This window comes from Choloepus didactylus, chromosome 11, assembly GCF_015220235.1.
Source record: "Choloepus didactylus isolate mChoDid1 chromosome 11, mChoDid1.pri, whole genome shotgun sequence".
NCBI lineage: Eukaryota > Metazoa > Chordata > Mammalia > Pilosa > Megalonychidae > Choloepus > Choloepus didactylus.
In genome coordinates this window covers 3,527,430-3,550,645 of record NC_051317.1, presented here as the reverse complement: position 1 = coordinate 3,550,645, position 23,216 = coordinate 3,527,430, and the positions used below count along the sequence as shown (strand labels likewise).

The 23,216-nt window shown below is 42.2% G+C and overlaps 1 protein-coding gene across 1 annotated transcript in view; it reads right to left on the bottom strand.

Annotated features, from left to right (window-relative positions):
* SLIT3 (slit guidance ligand 3) overlaps window positions 1-23,216 on the bottom strand; it is a 621,868-nt gene that overhangs the window by 176,292 nt on the left and 422,360 nt on the right. The window contains exon 5 of the mRNA XM_037798880.1: window positions 22,260-22,331. Coding sequence (XP_037654808.1) covers window positions 22,260-22,331 — 72 coding nt within the window. The remainder of the gene's footprint in view (window positions 1-22,259; window positions 22,332-23,216) is intronic.

Here is a 23,216-nt window from a genome sequence, read left to right as displayed (position 1 = left end):
GTTCACCCCTACTTTCTCAGCCCTGCTAAAGGCTAGATCCCTCACAACCCTCAATCTGGGAAAAGCAAGCCCCTGTCAACTTACTTTTCAGCAAAAGGTCCTCATTTCCAGGTTAAAAAAGTCCTACTTTCTCAACCATCCAAACTTCTCATATATGGTGCCCTAGACTTTGCCCACAAAGTCCCCTGAACTGACTTCATTTATTTGCTGGGTGTCAGCAGCTTTCTTAGCTACCTTAACTGCCCCTAACCTTCTGGATCCCGTGTCCTTTCTCAGTGAGTGCTAACGAATGAGCTGCACTTTCTTATATTTCCTCAAACTCCCTAATTCTATTTTTTTTTTTCCTAAAAAGTTCTTCCTCAAATTCATCACCCATAGTTTTGCTTTGCCCTCCTGGGAGTAACCTTAGCCTAGAATGCAATACGTCATCATCCCCAATACACACCGGCCCCTTTGCCTCTAGCTGGTCTGGGATGGGGGTGCAGGATTCCCACGTGAAATGGTAAGGGGGTGGCCGCTTCTGTGAGGGTGAATGAGGCTTGGGGTGGGGTGAACCCAGAAGTCCTGCTACATTGAGTGATCCCATCTCGCAAGACTTCAAAACTTTAAGACTTCAAAAGACTTTAAGACTTTAAAAGCGTGAACCCATCTGATCAGAGGAAAGGGTTGGATAATTGAGCTGGTATTTCCTTTGCTTGTGATGGATAGCCACTTTGGGAACATTTCCTGTCCTGATTTTTCCTTGGGTCAGCATTGCAATGGAATTGGGGGGGTGTATGGGGGGTGGTTGTCTATTTTGGTCTTGATGTTCTATACTAACCCCTCCAAGAAGACAGCAGCACCAGAATTGTCTCTGTACAAAAGGTTTGCATTAACTGTAATGAAGCAAATGACAAAATCAATAAAGTGGGAATTGCGTGGCTGTCATAAAGATGATGTAAATCCAGGGTTCATGATGGTTATGAAGCTATTTGGAATTGTAATTAAAACCAGCACCATTTTTTTCAAGATAAAAGCCCCTTTGACAACCATAAATGCAAGCTACAGGAAATTTTCAACAAATATATTCAAAATTAATGTATGGCACAAAGATGGCATAAATTAACTGAGGATAATCCATAAGCCCAGGCTTCAGAATGTAAGAGCACTGAGTAAAGAGATTTTGATTTCACGTTTGGTTTTCAAGCAATGTGGTTTTCAATTTTAATCAAGTTAAAGCTTGACAGAGCACTTAGAGACTCTGAATGAATGGCATATTTCTGACAACTACTTTTCAATGCGACTAAAAATGCTGTCTCTGTATTTACCCAACTTTAGAGCTGACAGTATTTGCTATTTTATGCATCCCTCATGTTTCAGAAAAGAATCTAGCAGAGAGTGTGTGTGTGTGTGTGTGTGTGTGTGTGTGTGTGTGTGTGTACTGATGTGTGTCTTAGAGGAGATGGCCTTTATGTCTCACTGGGAGTGGGAGTAGGATGGGGCAGGTGAGGAAGGATCTCCAAGTTTTCATTCCTAAGAAGCTATCTTCCTTGGACTTATTTTTCTGAGCCCTGATTCCAAACTGTAACAATGAGCTTTCTTGGAAAACAGTCACCTGCCTACATATCTACCTACCTACCTACTCACCCACCTAACTTCAAACCATCACGATTTGCCTTTCGGTCATTAACAATACCAACTACGATGGACTTCAGAGTCACCAGGAGATTCCAGCCTTCTAGATGATTATGACTATAGAGTTGAAGAATGTCCATGTTGGAAGTGATCTTAGAGATCATATTTGATTCTGCAAGACCATATTTGCTTGTAGAAGAGGAAAGTGGGGCTTAGAGACAGGAAGAATCACTTAAAGTCCTGCAGACAGCCTTTGGCAGAGTAGTCAGGACTGGATCACTGAGCCCCTAGGTCACACTGCTTGGGAAGAGACAAGTGACAAATGATACAGCAGTGAACTGAATAAGAGAGTAAATGATGATTGAATTGCATTATCAAGTCTGAAAATGCCGCTAGAATTCGGGGACGCTTGCTCTTTTCAATCTATTTTGGGCTTTAAGTGTGGTGAGGTGGTGTACCCCAGGGATTTGGGGGACACTTGAATGACCTGGACGAGTTTACTCTCTGCATTTTTAAAAGGAGAAGTTTAGACTAAATGACTTCATAAAGTTCTTTCTACCTTGGTAAGTCTACACAGAGAGACCTGAATTACAAGTTTCCGATTCAAGTGAAGTCAAGAACATCAGGCAGTGAGGGTAGGTGTGTTAGAGGAATTGCATGCTAGCCAAACCACTTATTATAAAAGCACATCGCAGACCTGCCTCTGTAGTAAAATGGGCAAAGAAAAGAATTCATTTTAGGAAATCTAATTGCATTAGGGAGCAGACTGCAGAAAAGGGTCATGGGCTGATAGTCTAACATGTCTACCCTGTCTTCCACAACAGATGATCCAAGCAAGCATCAGCAGAGAACATTTGCACACCCACACTGCTCGTGGGCTATCTTAATTGCTGGAAAGGTGCAAAGGGACCCAGTGGAGGTTCAATGCCAACCCTCACTTTAAAAATGGTCTGAGAAGGGAAAAAGGGTCCAGCACAGTTTTATTCAAACAGTTCAGCCTCTGAGGCACACAATAGGGAAGTCCCTCAAATTGCAAAGCAAGTACTCCAAGCTCAGGGACTCTGTGTTAGAAGGATAACTCTATTCTTAGACTAGTAGCTGGTTAACATCAGTGAGAGCATCACTTGATGGGGTATGGGGGACATAACTGGGAGAAGCCAGCCTTCTCTTTAGAGAACAAAACTGAACCATTTTTAAAGCAGAGTTAAAGTTGAGAATTTTAGCTTAGTGGTCCATGTATTTTTCATGCAGCTGGACAAGATGCCTAGGGCTGACATGTGGTCAAAGGAACCCCTTGAGATGTGTAAAGTACGGCACAGGCAGTAAAAGGCATATTAAAGTGAATGGGAGCAGGGACATTCAGCTTAAGGAAAACTTTGGAAAACCTCCTCTGTTTCAACTCCTGTGAAATGTCCTAAAATTCAAGTGCAGAAAATTCCAAGAATTTGATTCCTGTGAATTGAGGTTTTCCAGCAGGGTGAAGTACTTCTTACTCTATTGCTCTGTGCTGAATCATCGCCACCCAGTCAAACCCCCTCCCCATTGACTTCTATCTCCAAAAGGTCATCCAAGAGATAGTTGGTTTTATCATCTACATTGTCTGGCCTAGGTAACAATGCATGCTGGGAGTGAAGAAAGAGTGAAATGTCATGCAGGAGACACCAGGACGAAGCACCAGAAGTGTTCTGTGGTGTGATGAACAAATCAAATGCAGCCTGTTCACCGCACCACAGAGTTTGATTCGCCTAAGAGTAACGACTCAATATTCGTATCTTGCCAGTGAATCAAGGCACTGACTTTTGTTTTGGTGTCCACACAGAGCCAGGAGCCCACTTTGAACTTGGGTTCTTTTTTTAGAGAGAAGCAAGCAAACATGTAATGGGTTTGTGAGTGAGTTGAATATGCTCAAGTAGACGAAAGTGATATTCAGCCAGTGATCTAATTGACATTTTACTTGGGCAAGAGAACTGGGGCTGGCCTGATGGCAGGCAAATTCATTTTCCAAAGGTCATGGGGTTGGCTGCCGGTGATTCGTTGTTGAACGATATCTCAGGGCTGGTCAAGGCCACAATCAGAGATGCCCGTGGAATACAAATAATTCCCTTCATTCAGAACTGGCAGCCCCAGCGTGGGTCAATGTGGCAATACTTATGCAAATGGTAATGACCACAGTTTCCAGTTATAGAGGGTCAACTGTGGCACAGACAGAAATGGTGTGGGGCCTGGCTGGCTTGGAGTTCTGTAAGTTCTTGCTCAGAAAAGTGCACTCTGGCCTCTGATATCTGGGAACTAAGTGAAACAGGATTTGGGCTGGAGTCAGATGAATTAAACACAAAATTTTTTATTAAGTAAATATATGCACATAATAAAAAATTTCAGAGTGTATCAAAGAGTATACAGTACTTGCATTTGTTCTCATTTGCTTTTATATATTGAAAATATTTGCAGACAATTTCATAGGAAATGCATAGTAGTTGCTTCTGGGGAGGCAAATTGCAAACTAGGGAGACAGGAGAAGAAAAGGGTTAGAAGTGTTTTTCATTCTACTGTACACCATTTTAAAATCAGAAATGGTAAAAAACTATACCGACCTTCTGGTCCTTGCTTTTCTCATTTATCAGTCCTGGATATATATATATATATCCCATCATCATCATCTATCAATCTCATTCCCCTTAACTATTCTAATATTCCAACAAATGAACATACCATGATTTATTTAACTTGTGTCCTACTGATGGTCATTTGAGTGGCTCCCAAGACATTTTCTCCTGTATGAGTTTATCTTTAAAATACATTCATAAAAGTTAAATCCATGGACTGAAGAGCATGTGCATTTTCAGTTTCGATAGCTATTGCCAACTAGCCTGTTACAGGGGGTATATCAAGTGATACCTTCAGCCGTCAGTGTAAAAGCCTGTTCCATACCTTTGCCAATTCAGAGCCCTGTGAATACTTACCAGGGTGTGCAAGAAAAGAAACCTCTCTAATCAAATCTGATTTCATGGGGAGAAGCTGGACATACTTCCCTGGAATCAAGTCAGCCATGGCCAATATATGTTGATTAAGGCTTTCTGCCTCAACTTATGTCAGCCTTCTAAAACAAGGGGATATAGGACAGGTTTTCCCTACTCTGCTATTTTTTGTCATTGTTAAGTAATATAGGTCCATTGTAGAAATATTAGAAAACAGATCAAGTAAAAAATAATAATAAAATAAAATCATTCTTAGGAATTTACCCAAGAGAAATGAAAACATACAGTAAATGAATGCTTGTAGCAGCTCTGTTCATAACGGTCAAAACTTGGAAACAACCCAGTATCTTTCCTCAGGGGAATGGATAAACATTTAGTGGAATGTCCTTAAAAAGGAACAAATGACTGATAGACACAGTAACATAAGATGAGTTTCAAAATATGCTGAGTGAAAGAAGCTAGACACACAAGACACCATTGTGCATAATTCCATTTATATGAAATAGTTCTACAGGCAAAATTATTGAGAGAAAACACAGATGGGTGGTTGCCGGGATCCAGACATGGGAACGGGGATTGAATTCAAAGAAGCATGAAGGAGCTTTCTGGGGCGATGAAATATTTTATATCTTGATTGTGGTGGTGTTTACATGCCTTTATCTATGTTTAGAAGCATTGAACTGTACAGTTAAAATGGGTATATTTTTGTAGGTAAATTATAACTCAATGAGCTTCATTTTAAAAAAATAAATTCTTCTAAACTCCTACCACTCACAGTTCATCATTGTTAGCATCTTTGTTTATGTCCTTCAGACTTTTTTCATGTTAATATAAACATATAAAAATACATATTCAAACTCTTAAATGTACCTTTTAATTTTATATTTTAATTATATGGAAACATAAGGCTTGACAATCTGCTTGGAAAAAAAAAATCTTAACAATATATTGATTAGCTTCCTTAATGGTTTAATTCTTTATCTCAAACTGTTTTTCTATTCCTAACAGAAACTGTGGGCAGCTCACCTTCCACGTCCATCCCAGCTGTTTGTAAAAGTCATCCTGGTGGAGTAATCAAGTTTGAGAAGCCTCTGTGAGTTTTGGCATCTCTTCTTTTCAATCCCCTTTTCCTTCTCCCCACAAACTGTTGGATTAGCCTGGCCTCAAACAGATGGCCATCTGCTCCCAGCCCAGGATGGGGTCATGTTTCCAGGCAGAGTCTGCACAAACTGGAAGCTGGGCTAAACCCCAGGCACAGTTTGTAGGGGCCCTCACAGGAAAGAAATCCGAAAAGGGTCCAAAGAAAACCAGAGGTCTCCAGCCTCCACTGTTGTGGGGAAACAAATGCCTCAAAGTAACTGAAAGGGAGCTTTGTTCTCTGGCTTTACTCCAGACACGGCCCTCCCACATTCTCTGACACATTGTCATGACATGGGATCTCCTTAGTTGACAACATTCCGAGGGACTGACAAATTAAGAGCAACAAAGGCTGGGGTATCCGGCACAGAAAAGTCAATTTGAGGCACAACCACCACCTCTCTCATCCCAAAGCTGGGCAGCTGCCAAATGGCACACATGGAAATTCCACCACCAAGAGGTGCTTGTCTAATGTTCATGGAGATGCCCCTCCACCCCTTTTTATCCTCCAGACTCCAGACCGCTTATGACTCTGGATTGATTCCCCCCATTTCTTTAAGAATTGTTAACAATTTGAGTCAGATTAATGTAGGCTCGGATTTTGGCTCTGTCATTTACTTGCTGTGTGACCTTGGACAAATTACTTAACCTTGCTGAGTCTGAGGTTCTTTATCTTTAAAAGAGGGATAATCCCACCAACCCCATTATGGGTTATTATAACAATTAAATGAGGTAATCATAATTAACATTTGAAGGGCTTTCTATGTGTCAGTGCTAACCATTTTACAAGCATTATCTGATTTAGGTACTCTTTTTGTCTCCATTTCAGAGAGGAAGAGACCATGTTTGGAGAAGTTGCTCAAGGTCAGTGCTGAGGCTGGAGCTCACTCTAGAGCCCAAGCCCTGATTCAGAATGCCAGTGGTTCTCAAATGGTACGTGTAGGAATCACTGGAGAAGTAGGTTAAAATGCAGATTCTCAGGCCTCCCCAAAATTCATTCCATAATTGGTAGGGCTCAGGAACCCTTACTTGTTTTCTTAATAAGGCCCCAGGACATTCTGAAGGAGGTGGACTTCAAACCACATTTTAGAAACAATGCGTATGGCTATAATGAAACAATGCAATTATTACTTTAAAGAACATGGAGTTCTAGAGAGAAATTCAAGTGTGGGACAAGCAGGTGGAAGGAAGTAAACTACAGTAATCTGAATCTGCATGGCTCTGAAAGAAAAAAGTCAAGCTGATGCTGGTGACAGTGGAGACGCACAGAGAGATGTGCATGTGTTGAGTAAACAGTCTCTCTAAATAATCAGGAGTCAAGTTAAAGAATGTGCTAGTCCCTTGGGATTTGCAGGCTTTGGGATGCATCAGTGAAGATGACTTTGAAAGAAGCAGGGCAAAGTCACCCACTTCGGGAATGGATCAGGGCCATACATGACATAGCAAACCAATTCCTAGCAGACTATTTGGTCTCAAACCAGTATGGGATGCTGGTGAAAGGGAAGTTAAGGCCAGCATTAGTGCTCTGCTTAGTGCAGTTAGCAATTATCCATGTCCTGTGGTTTTAGAAGTGTCTGCTCCTGAATCTGTCTCAACCCAGACATCTTGATTACCACCATTCAAGTCACTCTTTCAAGGTCTTTGGAGGCAGTTGGATTTTAACTTGTTTAAGGAATTATGGCACTGAAACCTGCCAATGTATGAACAAGGATCAGATTATTGACACATGGGGCTGAGTGGTAAACCACCAGAATCTTCCATTCACCTCCACTGCCTTCTGCAGACCTACTCCAGTGAGTGGGAGGCATGACCTAAATTAAAGACCTTGGTTGACTCTGACCCACTGATGACTTGCTTTCATGTGTGCAGTACAGACAGACGCTTAGTGTTAAAAAGATTTTGCATGAGGACCAACATCTCGAAATCAGGTGAAGTCAAAAAGAAGTCTAATTTTTTTGCTTCTTTCAGAAAAATGAAAAACAAACAAACAAACAACACATTAACACTGGGCCCATATGCCTATACGACATCGGCTGGATCTTACTGGCTGTGACCTTTAGGTGCAGACTCGCTTTCTGGGTAGCCCAGTTCCTACCACTCCCTGCTACTCCCTAACCAACATTCAGGCCGAGTCCAGTTGTCATTTGCCAACTCATGGTGTTTGAGTTTGCAATCCCTTATCTAAAGGTTTATCTTCAACCTATTAGATCAGAAAAAACCCTTGAGACCACCAAACCAAACCAAAACCCCTACTCTCCCTCCCCTCCAACCCTGCGTGCCAATAGCCCAGCTGTGAAAGTCTCTCCTTGTATCAATGAAAGTGTATGGAAGTGTGAGGATGCGATGCAGAATATTAATCATTAATGAGCATCTATTTTGTGCTTAATTGTATCTTAAGTTCTTTCCACTCATCTCACTTAAATTTTCAAATAAACTTTTTATTTTGAAATACTTTCAAACTTACAGGACAGTTTAAAAAGAATACAAACTCCACACAGAGAACTCCAACATACCCCTACCTCCCCAGATACCCAGAGCCACCGATTTTAACATTTTGCCACATTTTAATTTAATTTTTTATATTAAAAACATGGTTTGGTTGAGGTCTAATTGTCCTCAGTTTATAGAAAAAGGGACCAAGGCTCAGGGATTAGAGGCAGCTTTCCCAAGGTTACACACTAGGAAAAGTACAAAGAGGAAATTCCAACCATTCCTCTGGAGATGACGACCTTTCTAGGGTAGGAGGTGGGTTGGTAATGCTTCCTTTAAGATGGCTCTCTAGAAGCTTGCAAGATGATATTCAAGTGGGCCTGCTAGGACTGGAACACATGCATTACATCTACAAGGGAAGCTGCCACTCAGCTCCAGCCAGCTGTTGCCAAGCAGGATCGGGCATCAGTGTGAACATATCTGAGTTGTCAAGAGAAACTAGAAATCCATATTTTCATGCAATTTACTGATTTTTGAAACTTCATATAGAGGAAATAAAACACTTCTAAAGGTGAGATTTGGTGCATAGTTTTTGATTTTCATTGAACGCTTTTCTAAATGTAGGCAGCATAGCATAGTGGTCAAGGTTAACCTCTCGCTCTGCCATCTATTAGCTATATGACCCTGGGTAAATACCCTCATTTCTCAATGCCTCAGTTTTGTCATCTGTAAACTGGTTATAATAATCATAAGGTTGCTGTGAGGATTAAATGAGATAATATTTAGCAATTGCTAAGAACTACATCTGGCACGTAGGCAGGGCAGTAGAAGAACTTACAAACTACTAAGATTAATTCAGAGTGTCTGTTTGAGGCTACTACCCCATTCTTAGCCGGCCTCTGTTTATTCTGTGTGTGTGTGACAGAGAGAGCAAGAAAGAGAGACAAACAGAGGGAGAAAGAGAGAGGGAGGGCCAAAAAGAGATGAGCATTTCAGGGTAAGTTGTGGGCTTTAGTGGAATCCCAGAACAAATGTCCCATCCCTGAGTCTCAGAAATGGTGTTGCTTCTATGAGCAGAAAAAGGAGGGCAAACTTCCATAACAGAATGCGAATTAGTTGGAAAATCTCAGGTCTGCTGGTGGATCAGGCACTGAGTAAACCAAGCCTTATCCCCTGGGTACTGATCTGTCTGGCTGGGTAGTTTTCCTGGCAAATGCAGTAATGGAGGACTGATCACTGGCATTTAGAAGTAATTTAGGCTTGTTCACTTATGCCCAGGGACTGGTTACAGAGAGAGCTTTAAAGGAAAATGTTAACAATGGCAAATAATAGCTGGTAGTGTAAATGGACACATTGTAACATATCCATTTACAGAGCTGAATACATGTGGCAGAGCAGATGTGCTTTGCTGTGGCATGGCAGCTACTTGCATATGCATTTGTCAGTTTCTATACAACAAGCCTGTTCTGAAACACCAGCTCCAATAAAGATCCTCACTCACCACCAGTAGAACTGTGGTGAAGTCTCAGGCTCCAAAAGTCGTGGTCCTGCACCCATCAAACAGCTTCTTTATTCATCCAACAAACATTTTTTTTTCAGTGCTGCTGCTGACCCAGTCTTCCTCTCCTGAGCTTTAAGAACTCTCCTTCCCTAACCAGCCATTTCCCCTAGAAACAAAGCAGTTTATCTGGTGTTGCAAGTGGGAAGGGAGCTTGGGCAGGAAAGCTGGTTAACTGAGCCCTGCTGCAGAATCCCTACGAGGTCCCAAGCATGGGACTCTTGTCTTTGTCTTGTCTTGTCTTTTGTCTTGTCTTGTCTTTTGTCTTTTGTCTTATCTCTTGTCTTGTCTTGTCTTGTCTTGGTGGGCCCATCCCAGTCCCTCACTCTGAGTGTCCAGCTTCTAGGATCTGGAACCTGTCTCCCACCCTCGTCCTCTTCCAGCTCCTCCCGCTTGCTGCTATCCACCCAGTGCCAGTTTCTTGATCCTGCTGCTCAATTTTGTCTCCGTGACGAAGCCCAGCTCCTCCCTGATGGCAGACGGTCTCGAAGAATCCTCAAACTTACGATCAGAATAGACCTGAAAGATTATCTAAGTGGTCCAATGTCTTTTCAGGCTCTTTTTCCCCCCTACTAGAAGTCATTGTCCCATAAAAATCTCATGTTGAACCCCAGTGTCTAAAGGAGGCAATTTAAATCTTTATTGTTATTGAAAAGTGACTTTTTTGGTGGGATCTTGAAGCACCAGAGTTTCTCAGAACACTCTACAATCCACTGTTCACATGAAAATGACCTATTTTAACATATGAGGAAACTGAGATCAACAGGCTAAGTGATAGCCTGAGGGCAATGGTGGTATTAGTTTCCAATTGCTGCTGTAACAAGTCAACACAAAGGTATTGGCTTAAAAGCACACTCATTCATTATTTTATAGTTCTGGAGGTCAGAAGGGCTAGATCAGTTTCACTGGCTAAAGTCAAGATGTCGGCAATGATGGTTCCTTCTGGCGGCTCTAGGCGAGAATTCGTTTCCTTGCCTTTTCATGGATGGGGGCTGTCCTTGTTCCTTGGCTCATGGCCCAAGATGACATGGCCTTTTCCCCCTCTGCTTCCATCACATACCTTCTCTCTCTTTATTACTATTTTTTCAATGTTTAATTGTGGTAAAATATACATGGCATAAAAATTATTTTAATCATTTTTCAGTGGATAATTCTGTGACATTAAGTACATTGTATTGGGTAACTTTCACACTATCTATTTACAGACTATTTTCATCATCCCAAACCATATCTCCTACCTGTTAAGCAGTCACTTCCATTCTCTGCAACCCCCATCCCCGGTAACCACTCCTCTCTTTTCTGTCTCCATGAATTTGTTTATTTTAAGTATTTCATGTAAGAGAACTCATACAATATTTGTCCTTTTGTGTCTGGCTTATTTCACTCAAATGATGCCTTCACAGTTTATCCATGTTGTAGCATGTACTAGAACTTTATTTATTTTTACGGCAGAATACATTCTGTTGTATGTACATACTATATCTTGCTTATCCATTCATCTGTTGATGGACATTGGGGTTGTTTCCACCTTATGGCTATTGTGAATAATGCTACAATGAATATTGGTATACAAATACCTGTCCAAGTCCCTGTTTTCAATTCTTTCTGAAGAACCACCAAACTGTCTTCCACAGAGCTATACCATTTTACATTCCTACCAATGTTATACTAAGGTTACTATTTCTTTGCATCCTTGCCAGCTTTAACTTTTTTTTAATTAAATAAAATTCATCCTAGTGGGTATGAAGTGGTATGTCATCATAGTTTTAATTTGCACTTCTCTAATGGTTAATGATGTTGAGCATCTTTTCATATGCTTATTTGTCATTTGTATGTCTTCTTTGTAGAAATCTTTATTCAATTCCTTGGCCCATTTTTTAGTTGTCTTTTTGTGGTTGAGTTGTAGGAGTTCTTTATATATTATGGATATTAGACCCTTACCAGATACATAGTTTCCAAATATTTTTTTCCCATTCTGTAGGTTGTCTTTTCACTTTCTTGGTAATGTCCTTCGATACACAAAGTTTTTAATTTTGATGAAGACCATTTTATCTATTTTTATTTTGTTGCTTGTGCTTTTGATGTAAAATCTAAAAATCCTTTGTCTACTACAACTTTCTCAACACGATAAAGGGCAATTTATGAAAAACCAACAGCAAATATACTCAATGGTGAAAGACTGAAAGCTTTCTTCCTAAGATCAGGAACAAGCCATAAATGCCTGCTGTCACTACTGTTACTCAACATTGTTATGGATGTTCTGGCCAGAGGAATCAGGCAAGAAAAAGAAGTAAAAGCCATCCAAATTTGAAAAGAAGACATGAACCAATCCCTATTTGCAGATGACATGATCCTATATATTGAAAATCCCAAAGAATCCACAAGTAAACTACTAAAACTAATAAAGGAATTCAGCAAAATTGCAAGATACAAGATAAACACAGAAGTCAGTGGGTTAATATATACCAGTAATGAACAATTTGTAAAGGAAATCAAGAAAATGATTCCATTTACAATAGCATCTAAAAGAATAAGATACCTAGGAATGAATTTATCCAAGGAGGTGAAAGACTTGAACCTGGAAAACTCCAAAACACTTCTGAAAGAAATTTAAGAAGACTAAATAAATAGAAAGAAATCCACAGTCACAGATTGGAAGACTTAATATTGTTAAGATGTCAATACTGCCTAAATCAATCCACAAATTCAATGCAATCCCTATGAAAATTCCAGCAGCCTTTTTGCAGAAATGGAAAAGCTGAGCCTCAGATTCATATTGAATTTCAAAGGGGCCTCTAATAGTAGAAACAATTTAGATAAAGAACAAAGACAGAGGACTCACACTTCATGATTTCAAAACTTACTACAAAGTTATAATAATTAAAACAAGTGATACTAACATAAGGATAGACATATACACAAATGGAATAGAATTGAGAGTCCAGAGATAAACTCAGATATATATGGCCAATTGATTTTCATCAAGGACACCAAGTCTATTCAATGGGGAAAGAATTATCTCTTCAACAAATGGGGCAGGGATAAGTGGAAAATCCATATGCAAAAGAATGAATCTGAATCCCTACCCTCACACCATATACAAAAATTAATTCAAATGGATCAACTCCCTAGATGCAAGAGCTAATACTATAAAACTCTTATAGGAAAGTATAGGGCAATATCTTTAGGACATGCCTTCTTTCTTATAAATATCCTTGTGATTATATTGTATCTACTTGAATAATTTAGGATAATCTCTATCCAGCTCAATCTCTTTAATTTAATCACACCTGCAAAAGTCTCTTTTGCCATGATGGTTAACACATTCATAGGTTCCAGGAATTAGGATATGGACCTTTTTGGGGGGCCATTATTAAGACTACTGTGCTTGTTTCGATGTATTTTGTCCCCCAAAATGCCATTATCTTTGATGCAATCTTGTGTGGCAGACATATTAGTGTTGATTAGATTTTGGAATCCTTTGGGTGTTTCCATGGAGATGTGATTCAATCAACTGTGGACAAGACCTTTGGTTGGATAATTTCCATGGAGGTGTTGCCCCACCCATTCACAGTGGGTCTGAATTAAATTACTGGAGCACTATATAAGCTCAGACAGAAGGAGCAAGCTTGCTACAGCCAAGAGGGACTCATTGAAGAATGCACAGGAGCTGAGAGAGGAACTGCAGTTTACAGAGACATTTTGGAGACGGCCTTTGAAAGTGGACTTTTGCTCCAGAGAAGCTAAGAGAGGACAAACGCCCCAAGACCAGCTGAGAGTGACATGTTAGAGAGAAGCTGAAGCCTAGAGAGGAACATCCTGGGAGAAACCCATTTTGAAACCAGAACTCTGCAGCAGATGCTAGCCACGTGCCTTCCCAGCTAACAGAGGTTTTCCGGACACCATTGGCCATCCTCCAGTGAAAGTACCTGATTGTTGATGTGTTACCTTGGACACTCTATGGCCTTAAGACTGTAACTGTGTAACCAAATAAGCCCCCTTTTATAAAAGCCAATCCATTTCTGGTATTTTGTATTCTGGCAGCATTAGCAAACTAGAACAACTACCATAGATAGGCAATAGTTAATGGCAGAGCTAACAGCAGTACCTAGGGCTTTCGGGTTCTTTTGGATCTTCCTCTGGCGAGGGTAAGGTGGGAAAGCACACTCTTTTTTCTCTGACCTACTTTGTACCTGACCTGTTACCTGTCATAAGACAGAATAGGACAGCCCCACTGGAAGAAATATAAGAGAAGGGGTGATAAAGTTAAATATTTTTAAAGCATTAGGGTTACCTTGTAGCCAGTACACTGTAAACATAAACTTTTCTTTGGCTATAGTATTGTCTAGGGAGGTAAGACTTATTCCACTAGATGTGATAACTTAAGCCAAATGAATTCCCAGAAGTGAAATAAAAATAGTAATAATAATAGTTAACATTATTAATGTTCATAACGACATCACGAGGAGAGCAATATTATTTCCATTTTACATATGGGGAAACTGAGGCCTAGAAAAAGTTATATAATTTGCTTAAGATCCCATAGGTAGTAAGACTTATGGATTTGTTTCCAGGCAGCCTAAATCTAGAACCTGTGTACTTAACCACTATCTAAACATCCTCAGAACTTATCCAGAGAGCACAATCTTTGGAGCACAGGTCTTAGCTAAAGGTTGGATGTAACGAAGAAATTCTAATGTTCATTCCTCAGGCTACTGGTGGGAAGCCTGGGTCTGGTCCCGGCTTTCTTGCTGACTTGTTCCATTGCACTTGGTCTTGCTGGGTGTCACTTACCCTTTCTTGAAGGAGAAAAAAAAAAAATTCTTATTTTTAGAGTCTAAAAAACTGAATACCTATAAGCTATTGAGAGGGGTTGTGCAAAGATAAAGAGGTTCACCTGTACATTTAAAAGCTAACACTTCCAGACAATCTTGAAGGTCTTCTCAAAAAACTCTTTCCCAATCATGACGATCACAGATTGTTCTTTCCTTGGGTCTTGGCTGGTGCTGGAAGCCAGGAATATCCTTCCAACACTCCCCATTGATTGGTACCCACCATTTCCTTTAAGACATTGCTCCACGCTTACCAAATCTTAGAGCTTTTCCTGGCTAACCACTCAAAAAGCACCAACTGGTCATCTTTGTTGCCTTGTGGGAGTTACTGAATTTCTGTGAGCCCCAACTTCCCCATCTATAACCAGAGGATCATAAACTTTCCCCTAATGACCTGGCAAAGTTGTTATGGCAACTAAATGAGATAATATATGTAAAACTTTGTGCCAACCATAACATATTATACAAATGGCAGGCACACAATTTCCCTTTTACTCCTCACTAGTATTTTTCCCATTTTCTAGATTAGGAGCCCAAGGCACAGAAAGGTTAAGTAATTTGCCTGAAGTCACATAAGGAGTAAGTAGCAAAGCTGGAATTAAAAAAAATAATAATCAGATCTGACTTCAAAGCTCACACTTTTAATCACTACACCAAATTGACACAATGATAAAGAAACAGAACATCAACAGTTAATAGAGTCTCGAAGTGCCATCTGCATTGTAATATTCACCTCCCCTTTTTCTTTAGACAGTTTCTTTGGGTAGTACTTTGCAAATTGGGGTTCAGTCCAACTTCCTCCAGTAGCAATTCTGAACCCAACACACTGAGCCAGGAATGCAAAGTAGGAAAGACTGGAAAATTTGCTATACCTCAGGAAAGTGATAAATCAGCATCTGCCTTGCCATTTCTGAGCAGATTTCCCCAAATCCCCCTTCCAAGATGCAGCTTGCTTTCATGATGAGAGCCAGGCACGATTTCTGTGTCAGAATCGACAGAGATGGCTTGCCCTGAAGCCTGCCTCTGCCTCTGCCTGATAAGCCCGGGTGACAGGCACTCAATTCACCTGTCTACTTAGCCCCCAAAGGCCTATTGGCTCTCTCCCATGTGTCTCTCCAGTTTGATCCTGCCTCATTAGGTCAGCTTTACCTGCTCAACCTGCATTGGCTACCCAGATATCAGTCTCTGTTTCTTTGCAACCTACCCTCCCCCCTGTTGCTGGAGCTGTCTTTTTAAATGCAAATCTAATCACATCACTCTTCCTTTAAAAGCCCTACAGTGGCTCCCCATCACCATATGGATCCCAGAGTTCAAGTTCATCTATTCCCCACTCCCTGCCTTGCTAATTTCATCTCTTTTGATTGCCTTTCTTGCATGCTGTGCTCTAGTCACAAATCTCTGACAAACGTCCACTCTCTCATAACCTCCCTCCCTTTGCTCATGCTGGTGATTTTGCTCATGCTGTTCCTTCTGCCTAGAATGCCCTTCCCCTGAGTGAACTCCTACTCATCCTGCAAGACTTAGCTCATGTAGCTTCTTGAGCTAAGCCAGAATCAGACCTCTCTCTCTCTGGTCTTTCCCACATCCTTGTCCTTACCTCCAACAGAACCTTAACCCATGTCCTGAAACTGCTGGTTTGCTCTGTCCCATCACTAGATTGTGTGTCCTTTGAATGTAAGAATGGTGTCTTATTCTTTTCCTTATTGTATTTTCATATAAATCATTTTAACAAGCACGCATGATTCTGGCATGTAATTGGCAATCAGCAAATACTTGTGGAATAAACAAATTCATTCATTTGGTACTTACTTACTGTCTACTATGAACCATTCGGTACTATTGGTGACACCACAGTGATTGAGATAGGCAGGGTCCCTGTGTACTTGTGTTCATTATGTGTGACATGCAGGGACAAGTTGACAAATACACAAACAAGATAACTGCAGAGGGTGATAAGTGCTCTGAAGAAATATAACTGAATAATGAGATAGAGAGGGAGGGCAGTGGGGGTAGGCCACTGCTTTAGATGGGTCAGGGAAGGCCATGCTGAGGAGGTGACTTTTGAGTTGAGATCTGAAGGACCAGAATGGCTGGAGGGTGCAAAATGAGCAGCAAGTGCAAAGACTCTGAGGCAGGAAGGAGCTTGGGTGAGCTCTCATATCCCCTTGGGAAGCATGAGACGAGAGAGAGGACATGACAAGGAACATGGATGCCCTTCCAGGTGCGGGTGCAGAATGAAAGGCTGCCGAGATGCTACAGATGAATGGGTGCTTTGTGTCCAGGTTGATCCCCCTCACATCCCTCCCTACAACTCCCTCAGCCTCACACAAAATTGCCTCCTGTTCACCAGGGCGGAGACAGCCTCATTAATCTCAGGAAGCAAGAGGGCAGGCGCGGGCAGTGCGGCAACCAGACTAACTAGAGAACACAAAGGCCGCCTGCCCGGCTTTGTTTTGAAACCGTCAATTCCAAATTCTGCTAGCAAAGACAGGGGTTATTGATTTTCCCTTCTGGAATGCATGTCCTACAGAGTCCTCGCAAACAGAAACTGAAAAAGAGGAAAACGTAACTGCTGAGAAAGACACGACAAGGGGACATTAAGAAAAAAAACAAAACAAAAACTAATCCATACTGGTTTTTGTCTCTTTCTTATTACACTCTGTTGGATCGTGGTTTGTCTCTCTTTTTTTCCCCCAATTCATTTCTTTTTTTCCCAGGTTATATCTCGCTGATTATTATTTCTTTCTCTTTCCCCACTCCCTTCTCTCGCACTGCGTCTTTGGTACCCAGTGCAGTGTTTGTATACAGTAGGCAGTTAATACTCTTGTGTTGAGTTTTGGGCTTGCTACACATCGGTGTGTCTGAGTGTCTCCTCTCGTGCAATCTGGCCATCTAACTGCTTTAAACACTGCACCTCTGGCCTTTGCAGCCAGGCAGTGGAAACAGGGATGAGCCCACAAAACCAACTGGGTCTTTCAGTAATTGCACAGAAAGGTATTCCCAGCTAATTACTTTCTCTCTTCTCTGAGAAGTAGGAAGCAATTAGGAGCTTCCTTCCACTAGAGGGGAGAGGGTAGGCACCAAGTCCCTTTGTGCATGCGTTTTGCTGGTGGGTCGTGGTTCCACAGGGTTCAAACACCATTTACTTTCTTTCTTGGCTCGAATAAAAGTTGCACGCTTGCATGCTTGCTTAGGTCAGTCAGGCCTTCAACTTTCTAGTGGCCTCCTTGGTTACTTTTCCATTCCTCCTGTTTGCTGGTATTGCTGGGTGGGAAGGAATCTGGGTAGATGGAAATGTCTTCAGGTAGAACCCAAGAGAACAGCTGGCTTGTGTTACTAAGGGCAGGCTAGGTGGGGAAGCCTAAGTCTGATTTTGTCTGCTAACCTTTGCTAAATCACACACACTGATAGAGACATAATTTAATCATCTGGGAAATGGGCGTATCATAGCCTCTTCCTTCCTGAAGGAGAATGTCAAGGCAAGCAAAAAAAAACCCATGTCAAAACTATAGAAATTTGTAAATAAAATGGACAATCCTTGATATTTTTCCTCTAAATGAAGCATCTGGTGTCTAAGAAAAGCCCAATTGGTTGTCATTTCACGTATCATTTAGTTTTAAGCCTGATATGCCAAAAATTTATCTTCTGCTCTTATTTTACTTAAAGTAATTGTAGAATAGTGTTGTATTCCCTGGGCTCACATGAAGTGACGGAGGAGGCCCGAGGCTGTGCGGTGGTTCTCAAACATGCTGATGGCAGAACCGTGCATCCCTGAGATTTAAAATCTGCTATTCATCATTCACAAGATAGACAATCTACATATGGGTAATTGAGACCTGGTAGTAGGAGTGTTTTCTTAACAGGTTTTATGCAAACTTAATATCTGTGAAGCACCTCCGATTTTCATGTACTAATGCATATTTAAGTGCACTACTTTGATTACCACCTCTACCCAGATGCTTCCACTTCCTGAATTTGCTCCTTAGCTCTGGTCTTGTATCTCCATGTGACATTCCCTCTTATGAATGTAAGATTATTTAGTCTGACTCCCTCTTATCAAAACCAAGGAAACTGAGTCCAGAGATGTAGTGTGGCTTTACCAAAGTCATTCAACTAGCAGGACAGCATGAGAAATCAGATTCAACCATTTCCTAACACACAGAAGATGTTCCATCTACACTACCCATAGGGTACTTAACGTCACTTCACACCCAGCATATTAAAACCCAACTCATGATCTTCTACTATCTTCTATGCCTGGCTCTTGCTCCTGCCCTTTCTCTCTCTCTATGGAGTGTAAGCTCCAAGAAGTATCTTTTTCTATAGTTATAGCACAGATCTATGTATCTTATTCTCTGCAGTTTCCCACAGTACTGGCATTTATAGAAGCTCAAAAAATGTTGTACTGGATGGATGGATGGATGGATGGATGGATGAATATGAGAATGTCCTGTCATTCCCTAGATTGTCTGAGCTTGGAACTCATCATTTTTTCACTTCTCTTTCCCTGGCCTCTATTAGCTCATTAATTGGCAAATTCTGTTGACTTTTTTCTCATATAATTCCTTAAAAGGCAGACTCCTCCTTTCAGTTCTGTTTGCTCTTCTCCAAGCACCAGCTCTGATCTGTCACATTGGACTCATCTGTGTCCATCTCATCAGCCACATCTAAAGTCCACACACCTTACAGTCAAGGTCCTCCACTGTCTAGCCTCCACCTGTCTTTCTAATCTCGTCACCCACTCTTCTGACTCACAATCCCTCCACTCCTACAAGATGCCTCTGCTGGCATCCCTTGAAACACACCTTAGAGTTTTGCCTCCACACTTGCACACACTATTTGCCTGGTTTACACTGTGAATTCTAACCACCGTTCAGTTCCAGCCAGTCTTTACAATGATAAAAACAATGAAGAAAGAGTAACAGCCAGACTTTCTCAATACCTGCCATGTGTTGAGCATAGTACTAGGATATTTAGATGCATTGTTTTATGAACCTTCACAAAAGCCAAGGAAGTAAGCACAATTATTATCCCCCTTTCACAACAGAGGAAACCTAGGCTCAGAGATGTGAAGTCATATACCTAGGGTCACAGGGTCAGTATTAGAGCAGCTGGAATTCAGACATAGAACTGCTACACTCTCCAAAGCCACGTTTTTAACCTCTAGGCTGCATTACCCAAAGCTATTTTTCTTTTAACCCTGACGGCCGCTTATTACGTATAGCCACTCACTCGCCAACTTTCAAGTTGATTCTTAGATTACTAAACATTCTCTTGTATGCACATGTTTCTTGTCCCCAGTTATACTGTAAGGGAACATGAGCAATTCTTCTGGGTCTTAAAGGTTCTGCCCAAGAACATGTGCTGACTAAACTGATTAAAAGTATAAATAAAGCAATCAATGCCCTCTTAGTTTTGTAGGTTAATTCTTCCTTCAAGCAGTGAGTTTATTTCCCACCCCCTGCTCTGCCCACATTCTGGCTATAAACAAGAGAAAAAGAGATCCTTGCTGATTTCAGACTCCTGAGGAACCCATATCTGCATAGGCTGGAGAAGGCAGTGCCTGGCAGAAGTTTCTGGAGTGACTCAGGAGCCTGAGTTCTTGAACATTTTGACCCCTGAGGCCTTTGTGGTTAAAGATATTATAGGACAAGACAAAACACAGCCAAACAAACAAACAAACAAACAAACCTCAGTGACTCCTGAGGACCACTGAGGGATTTAATCAGTGAGAATGAAAACAATCTAGTTAAAAATATATCAACCCTGCTTATATATCATCATATCATCATAACAGCCTTTTTTTTTTTTTTTGTTAACTCATTCATTTAAAATTAGAGCCATGAGGGCCAATGGATCTATAGCTTTACGTAGGTAAAAATGTTAGTTCTGGGCTCAGTCATCAAAAGCTGGTGGACCTTGAGTTAGCCATTGCTTCTCTGTGGACCGCAATTTTCTTGCCACAGCACCGTGGGGTTTTAGAGGATCTCTGCACTCCCCTCTTGCCTGACTTTTCCTGATGCTAATTCAAACAAGCTGTTGGTTTTGGTTCACGTGCATGCTCTTGAGTTCCTTGAATCTAAGGAACAAAATGCTATATAAAGCACTCTGCAATGTTAAAAGCGCCACCTCAGAGTGAGAGATTATCTGTCATTATTTACTTAGTGGTTTGGAAGGCTTGGTTTTTCCCAGGTCCCCCTTTCTCAGGGAGATAGAGAGTCAGCCAAGTTTTCCTCCTGCGAGGCCTATAGCTGCCCTGCAAACAACTGCTCTTTCCCTGTCTTTGGCTCCACTGTCCTCTCCTGCCCTGGGGCAGGCAGCCTCCTGGTCTCAGGGCCCCTAGCAAAGTTCTCACTGCCTCCTGCTCCCTTCAAGCACACACCCCCAGATGCCTCAGTCCTCTTGCGTGCTTTGTGTGTTAAGCAACAGAAGCTTTCCTCAAAGGTCCCAGCAACAGGGGAAGCAGATAACCTATATCTGGAAGCCATTGTCAGCTCCCCTTCTGTCTCCCAGTAAACTAAAATTCCTGCATTCCTTATGGGGAAAGTGACAGTAAAAGTTGTTAAAAAAGAAAAAAAAAAGAATCCTCAAGTTGATGTCTCAAGTTGAATTTGAGCCTGCGGAGGGAACCTGTGTGCAGAAATGTTTGCTCAGGCAAACCAGACTTTCACGTGTTCATCTCCCAACACACGTTCTGAACACAAGGACCACAGGACAACATGTGTTTGGGTAGAAAATTGAGGAGTACTCCTCACGAAGGGAAAGGCCCAGGAGTCACTGAGGAGGGGCAAATGGTGGAGACCAGGGAGGAAATGATGAAGGTTACTCAGCAAGTTCAAAAACTTAGTGCAGCTCTTAGCGTAACGGAACAGTCCTGCATTTTGACTGTGGTGGTGGTTACATAAGTCTACATGTGATGAAACTGTACAGAACAAGACGCACACAAGAGTACACGTAAAACTGGTGAAATCTGAGGAATAGAGTCTGTGGGTTGCTTTGAAATTGCGCTATCGTTGTGAGATGTTACCATTGGGGGAAAATGGGTGAAGGGTACATGGGATCTCTCTGTTCTATTTTTTTTTCTTTGCAATTTCTTGTGAATCAGTAATTATTTCAAAATAAAAAGTTAAGCACAGACACACACAGACACAGACACAGACACACACACACACCCCTAGTGTACTGGATCTGGCTAAGTCTCCCAAAGGTCTTGGAACACACGGCCCAATGTTCTCTTAAAGGAGCCCCTCATGGTCCTATTGACAACAGTGAGGTTGTCATCATCCCCATCACCCAGGCTCCCTATTTATCGAACATTTACTATATAGCAGGCACTAGTTTTTTTGTTTTTTTTTTTCCATTTTCTTAGCTGCACACAACACTCCCCATGGTGATGCTTGGATAAACTGAGTCAGTCGTGCCTGTGGCCCCAGAGATACTGTCAAGCCAGGCTCTGACCAGGGTCTATGACTCAGTGCTCATCTCGGGGATGAATAATCAGAGAAGAGCGCTCTGGGGAGCTGCTGTGAAATTCGAGGTGTGTTTCCTGGAAACTACTTGCGCACAACCCTCAATTTGCCTCCAAGGGCGCCTGGACAGAAGCAGTTAAGGCACCACGCCGCCGCTCCTCCCTGTCCCACTGTCCACCCCCTGCTCTGGCCGGACACCCCGAGTCAGCCGCAACTGCACAGAAGCAACAAAAACATCACTTACAGGTTCTTCACGTCGGCGATGCCACGGAACGCCTTTCTCGGGATTCCCTGGATCTGGTTCTCGCTCAGATCTCTAAACAAGAAGAGAAGAGGCACAGTGCGTTTAAGACCCAGGCCCGGCTGTATCTGCATCTCATTAAGATAACAAAAACCCTCTGAGGCTTCCTCTGTGGCCAGAAGTGTGAGGGGGATTGTTTAGTCTCAGGCGGGGCTGCTACAAGCCTCCGCATTGTTCCGAGCCCTGGCCTTTGCAGAAATGGTTACCAGGCGGGGAGCGGCTGTCTGCAGGGCGGGCTCTGTGGGTGGTCTCGCACCTCTAGGCCACGAGCCAAGGTGCAGGGTTATTTGTTGCACACACTGCACCCAATTCTGTGTTTTGCCACCTCCGGGAGATGACCCCTTCCTTGCCCCCCGCCTGCCATGGCCTTCCTCCCCCACTGCGGGGTCGGGGTCGATACCACTCAGTCTCCCATCTCGCAGGGCTGTCCTTTGCTCTCAGGACTCTGCCTCTGTCATTTGGGATTGAGACCGAGCCTGGCCATCTGGGTGTTCTGATGCGGGGCAACCACCTCAGCTAATTCTAGAGTCCAGTAGATTCTGGGAGCCTCCCGGATCTTCTTAGTGACAGACAAGAAGAATTCAAACTGCATTTCCACAAACCCATCCAAGTGAGGGTCTCCCCAGCCCCTCACCTAGCACTAAGCTGTGCTGAGATGTTGCTTTCAGGAGGGGAGGGTCTGGAAGCCAGCTTAAACCCAAGTCTTGTCCCAGGGTCCTCTTTATCCCCACCCAAAGCCTCAGTTTCCTTTTCTAACACCCATGCACGTTTTTTGTTGCTTGTTTGTTTTTCTGATTTTATTTTTAGACCCAACACCTGGACTTGTTTTTGGTCAGAGCCATCAGTGAGTAATCAATCCAGCAAGATCCATCAGGCCTCCAGGCTGTTCAAAGGGGCCCT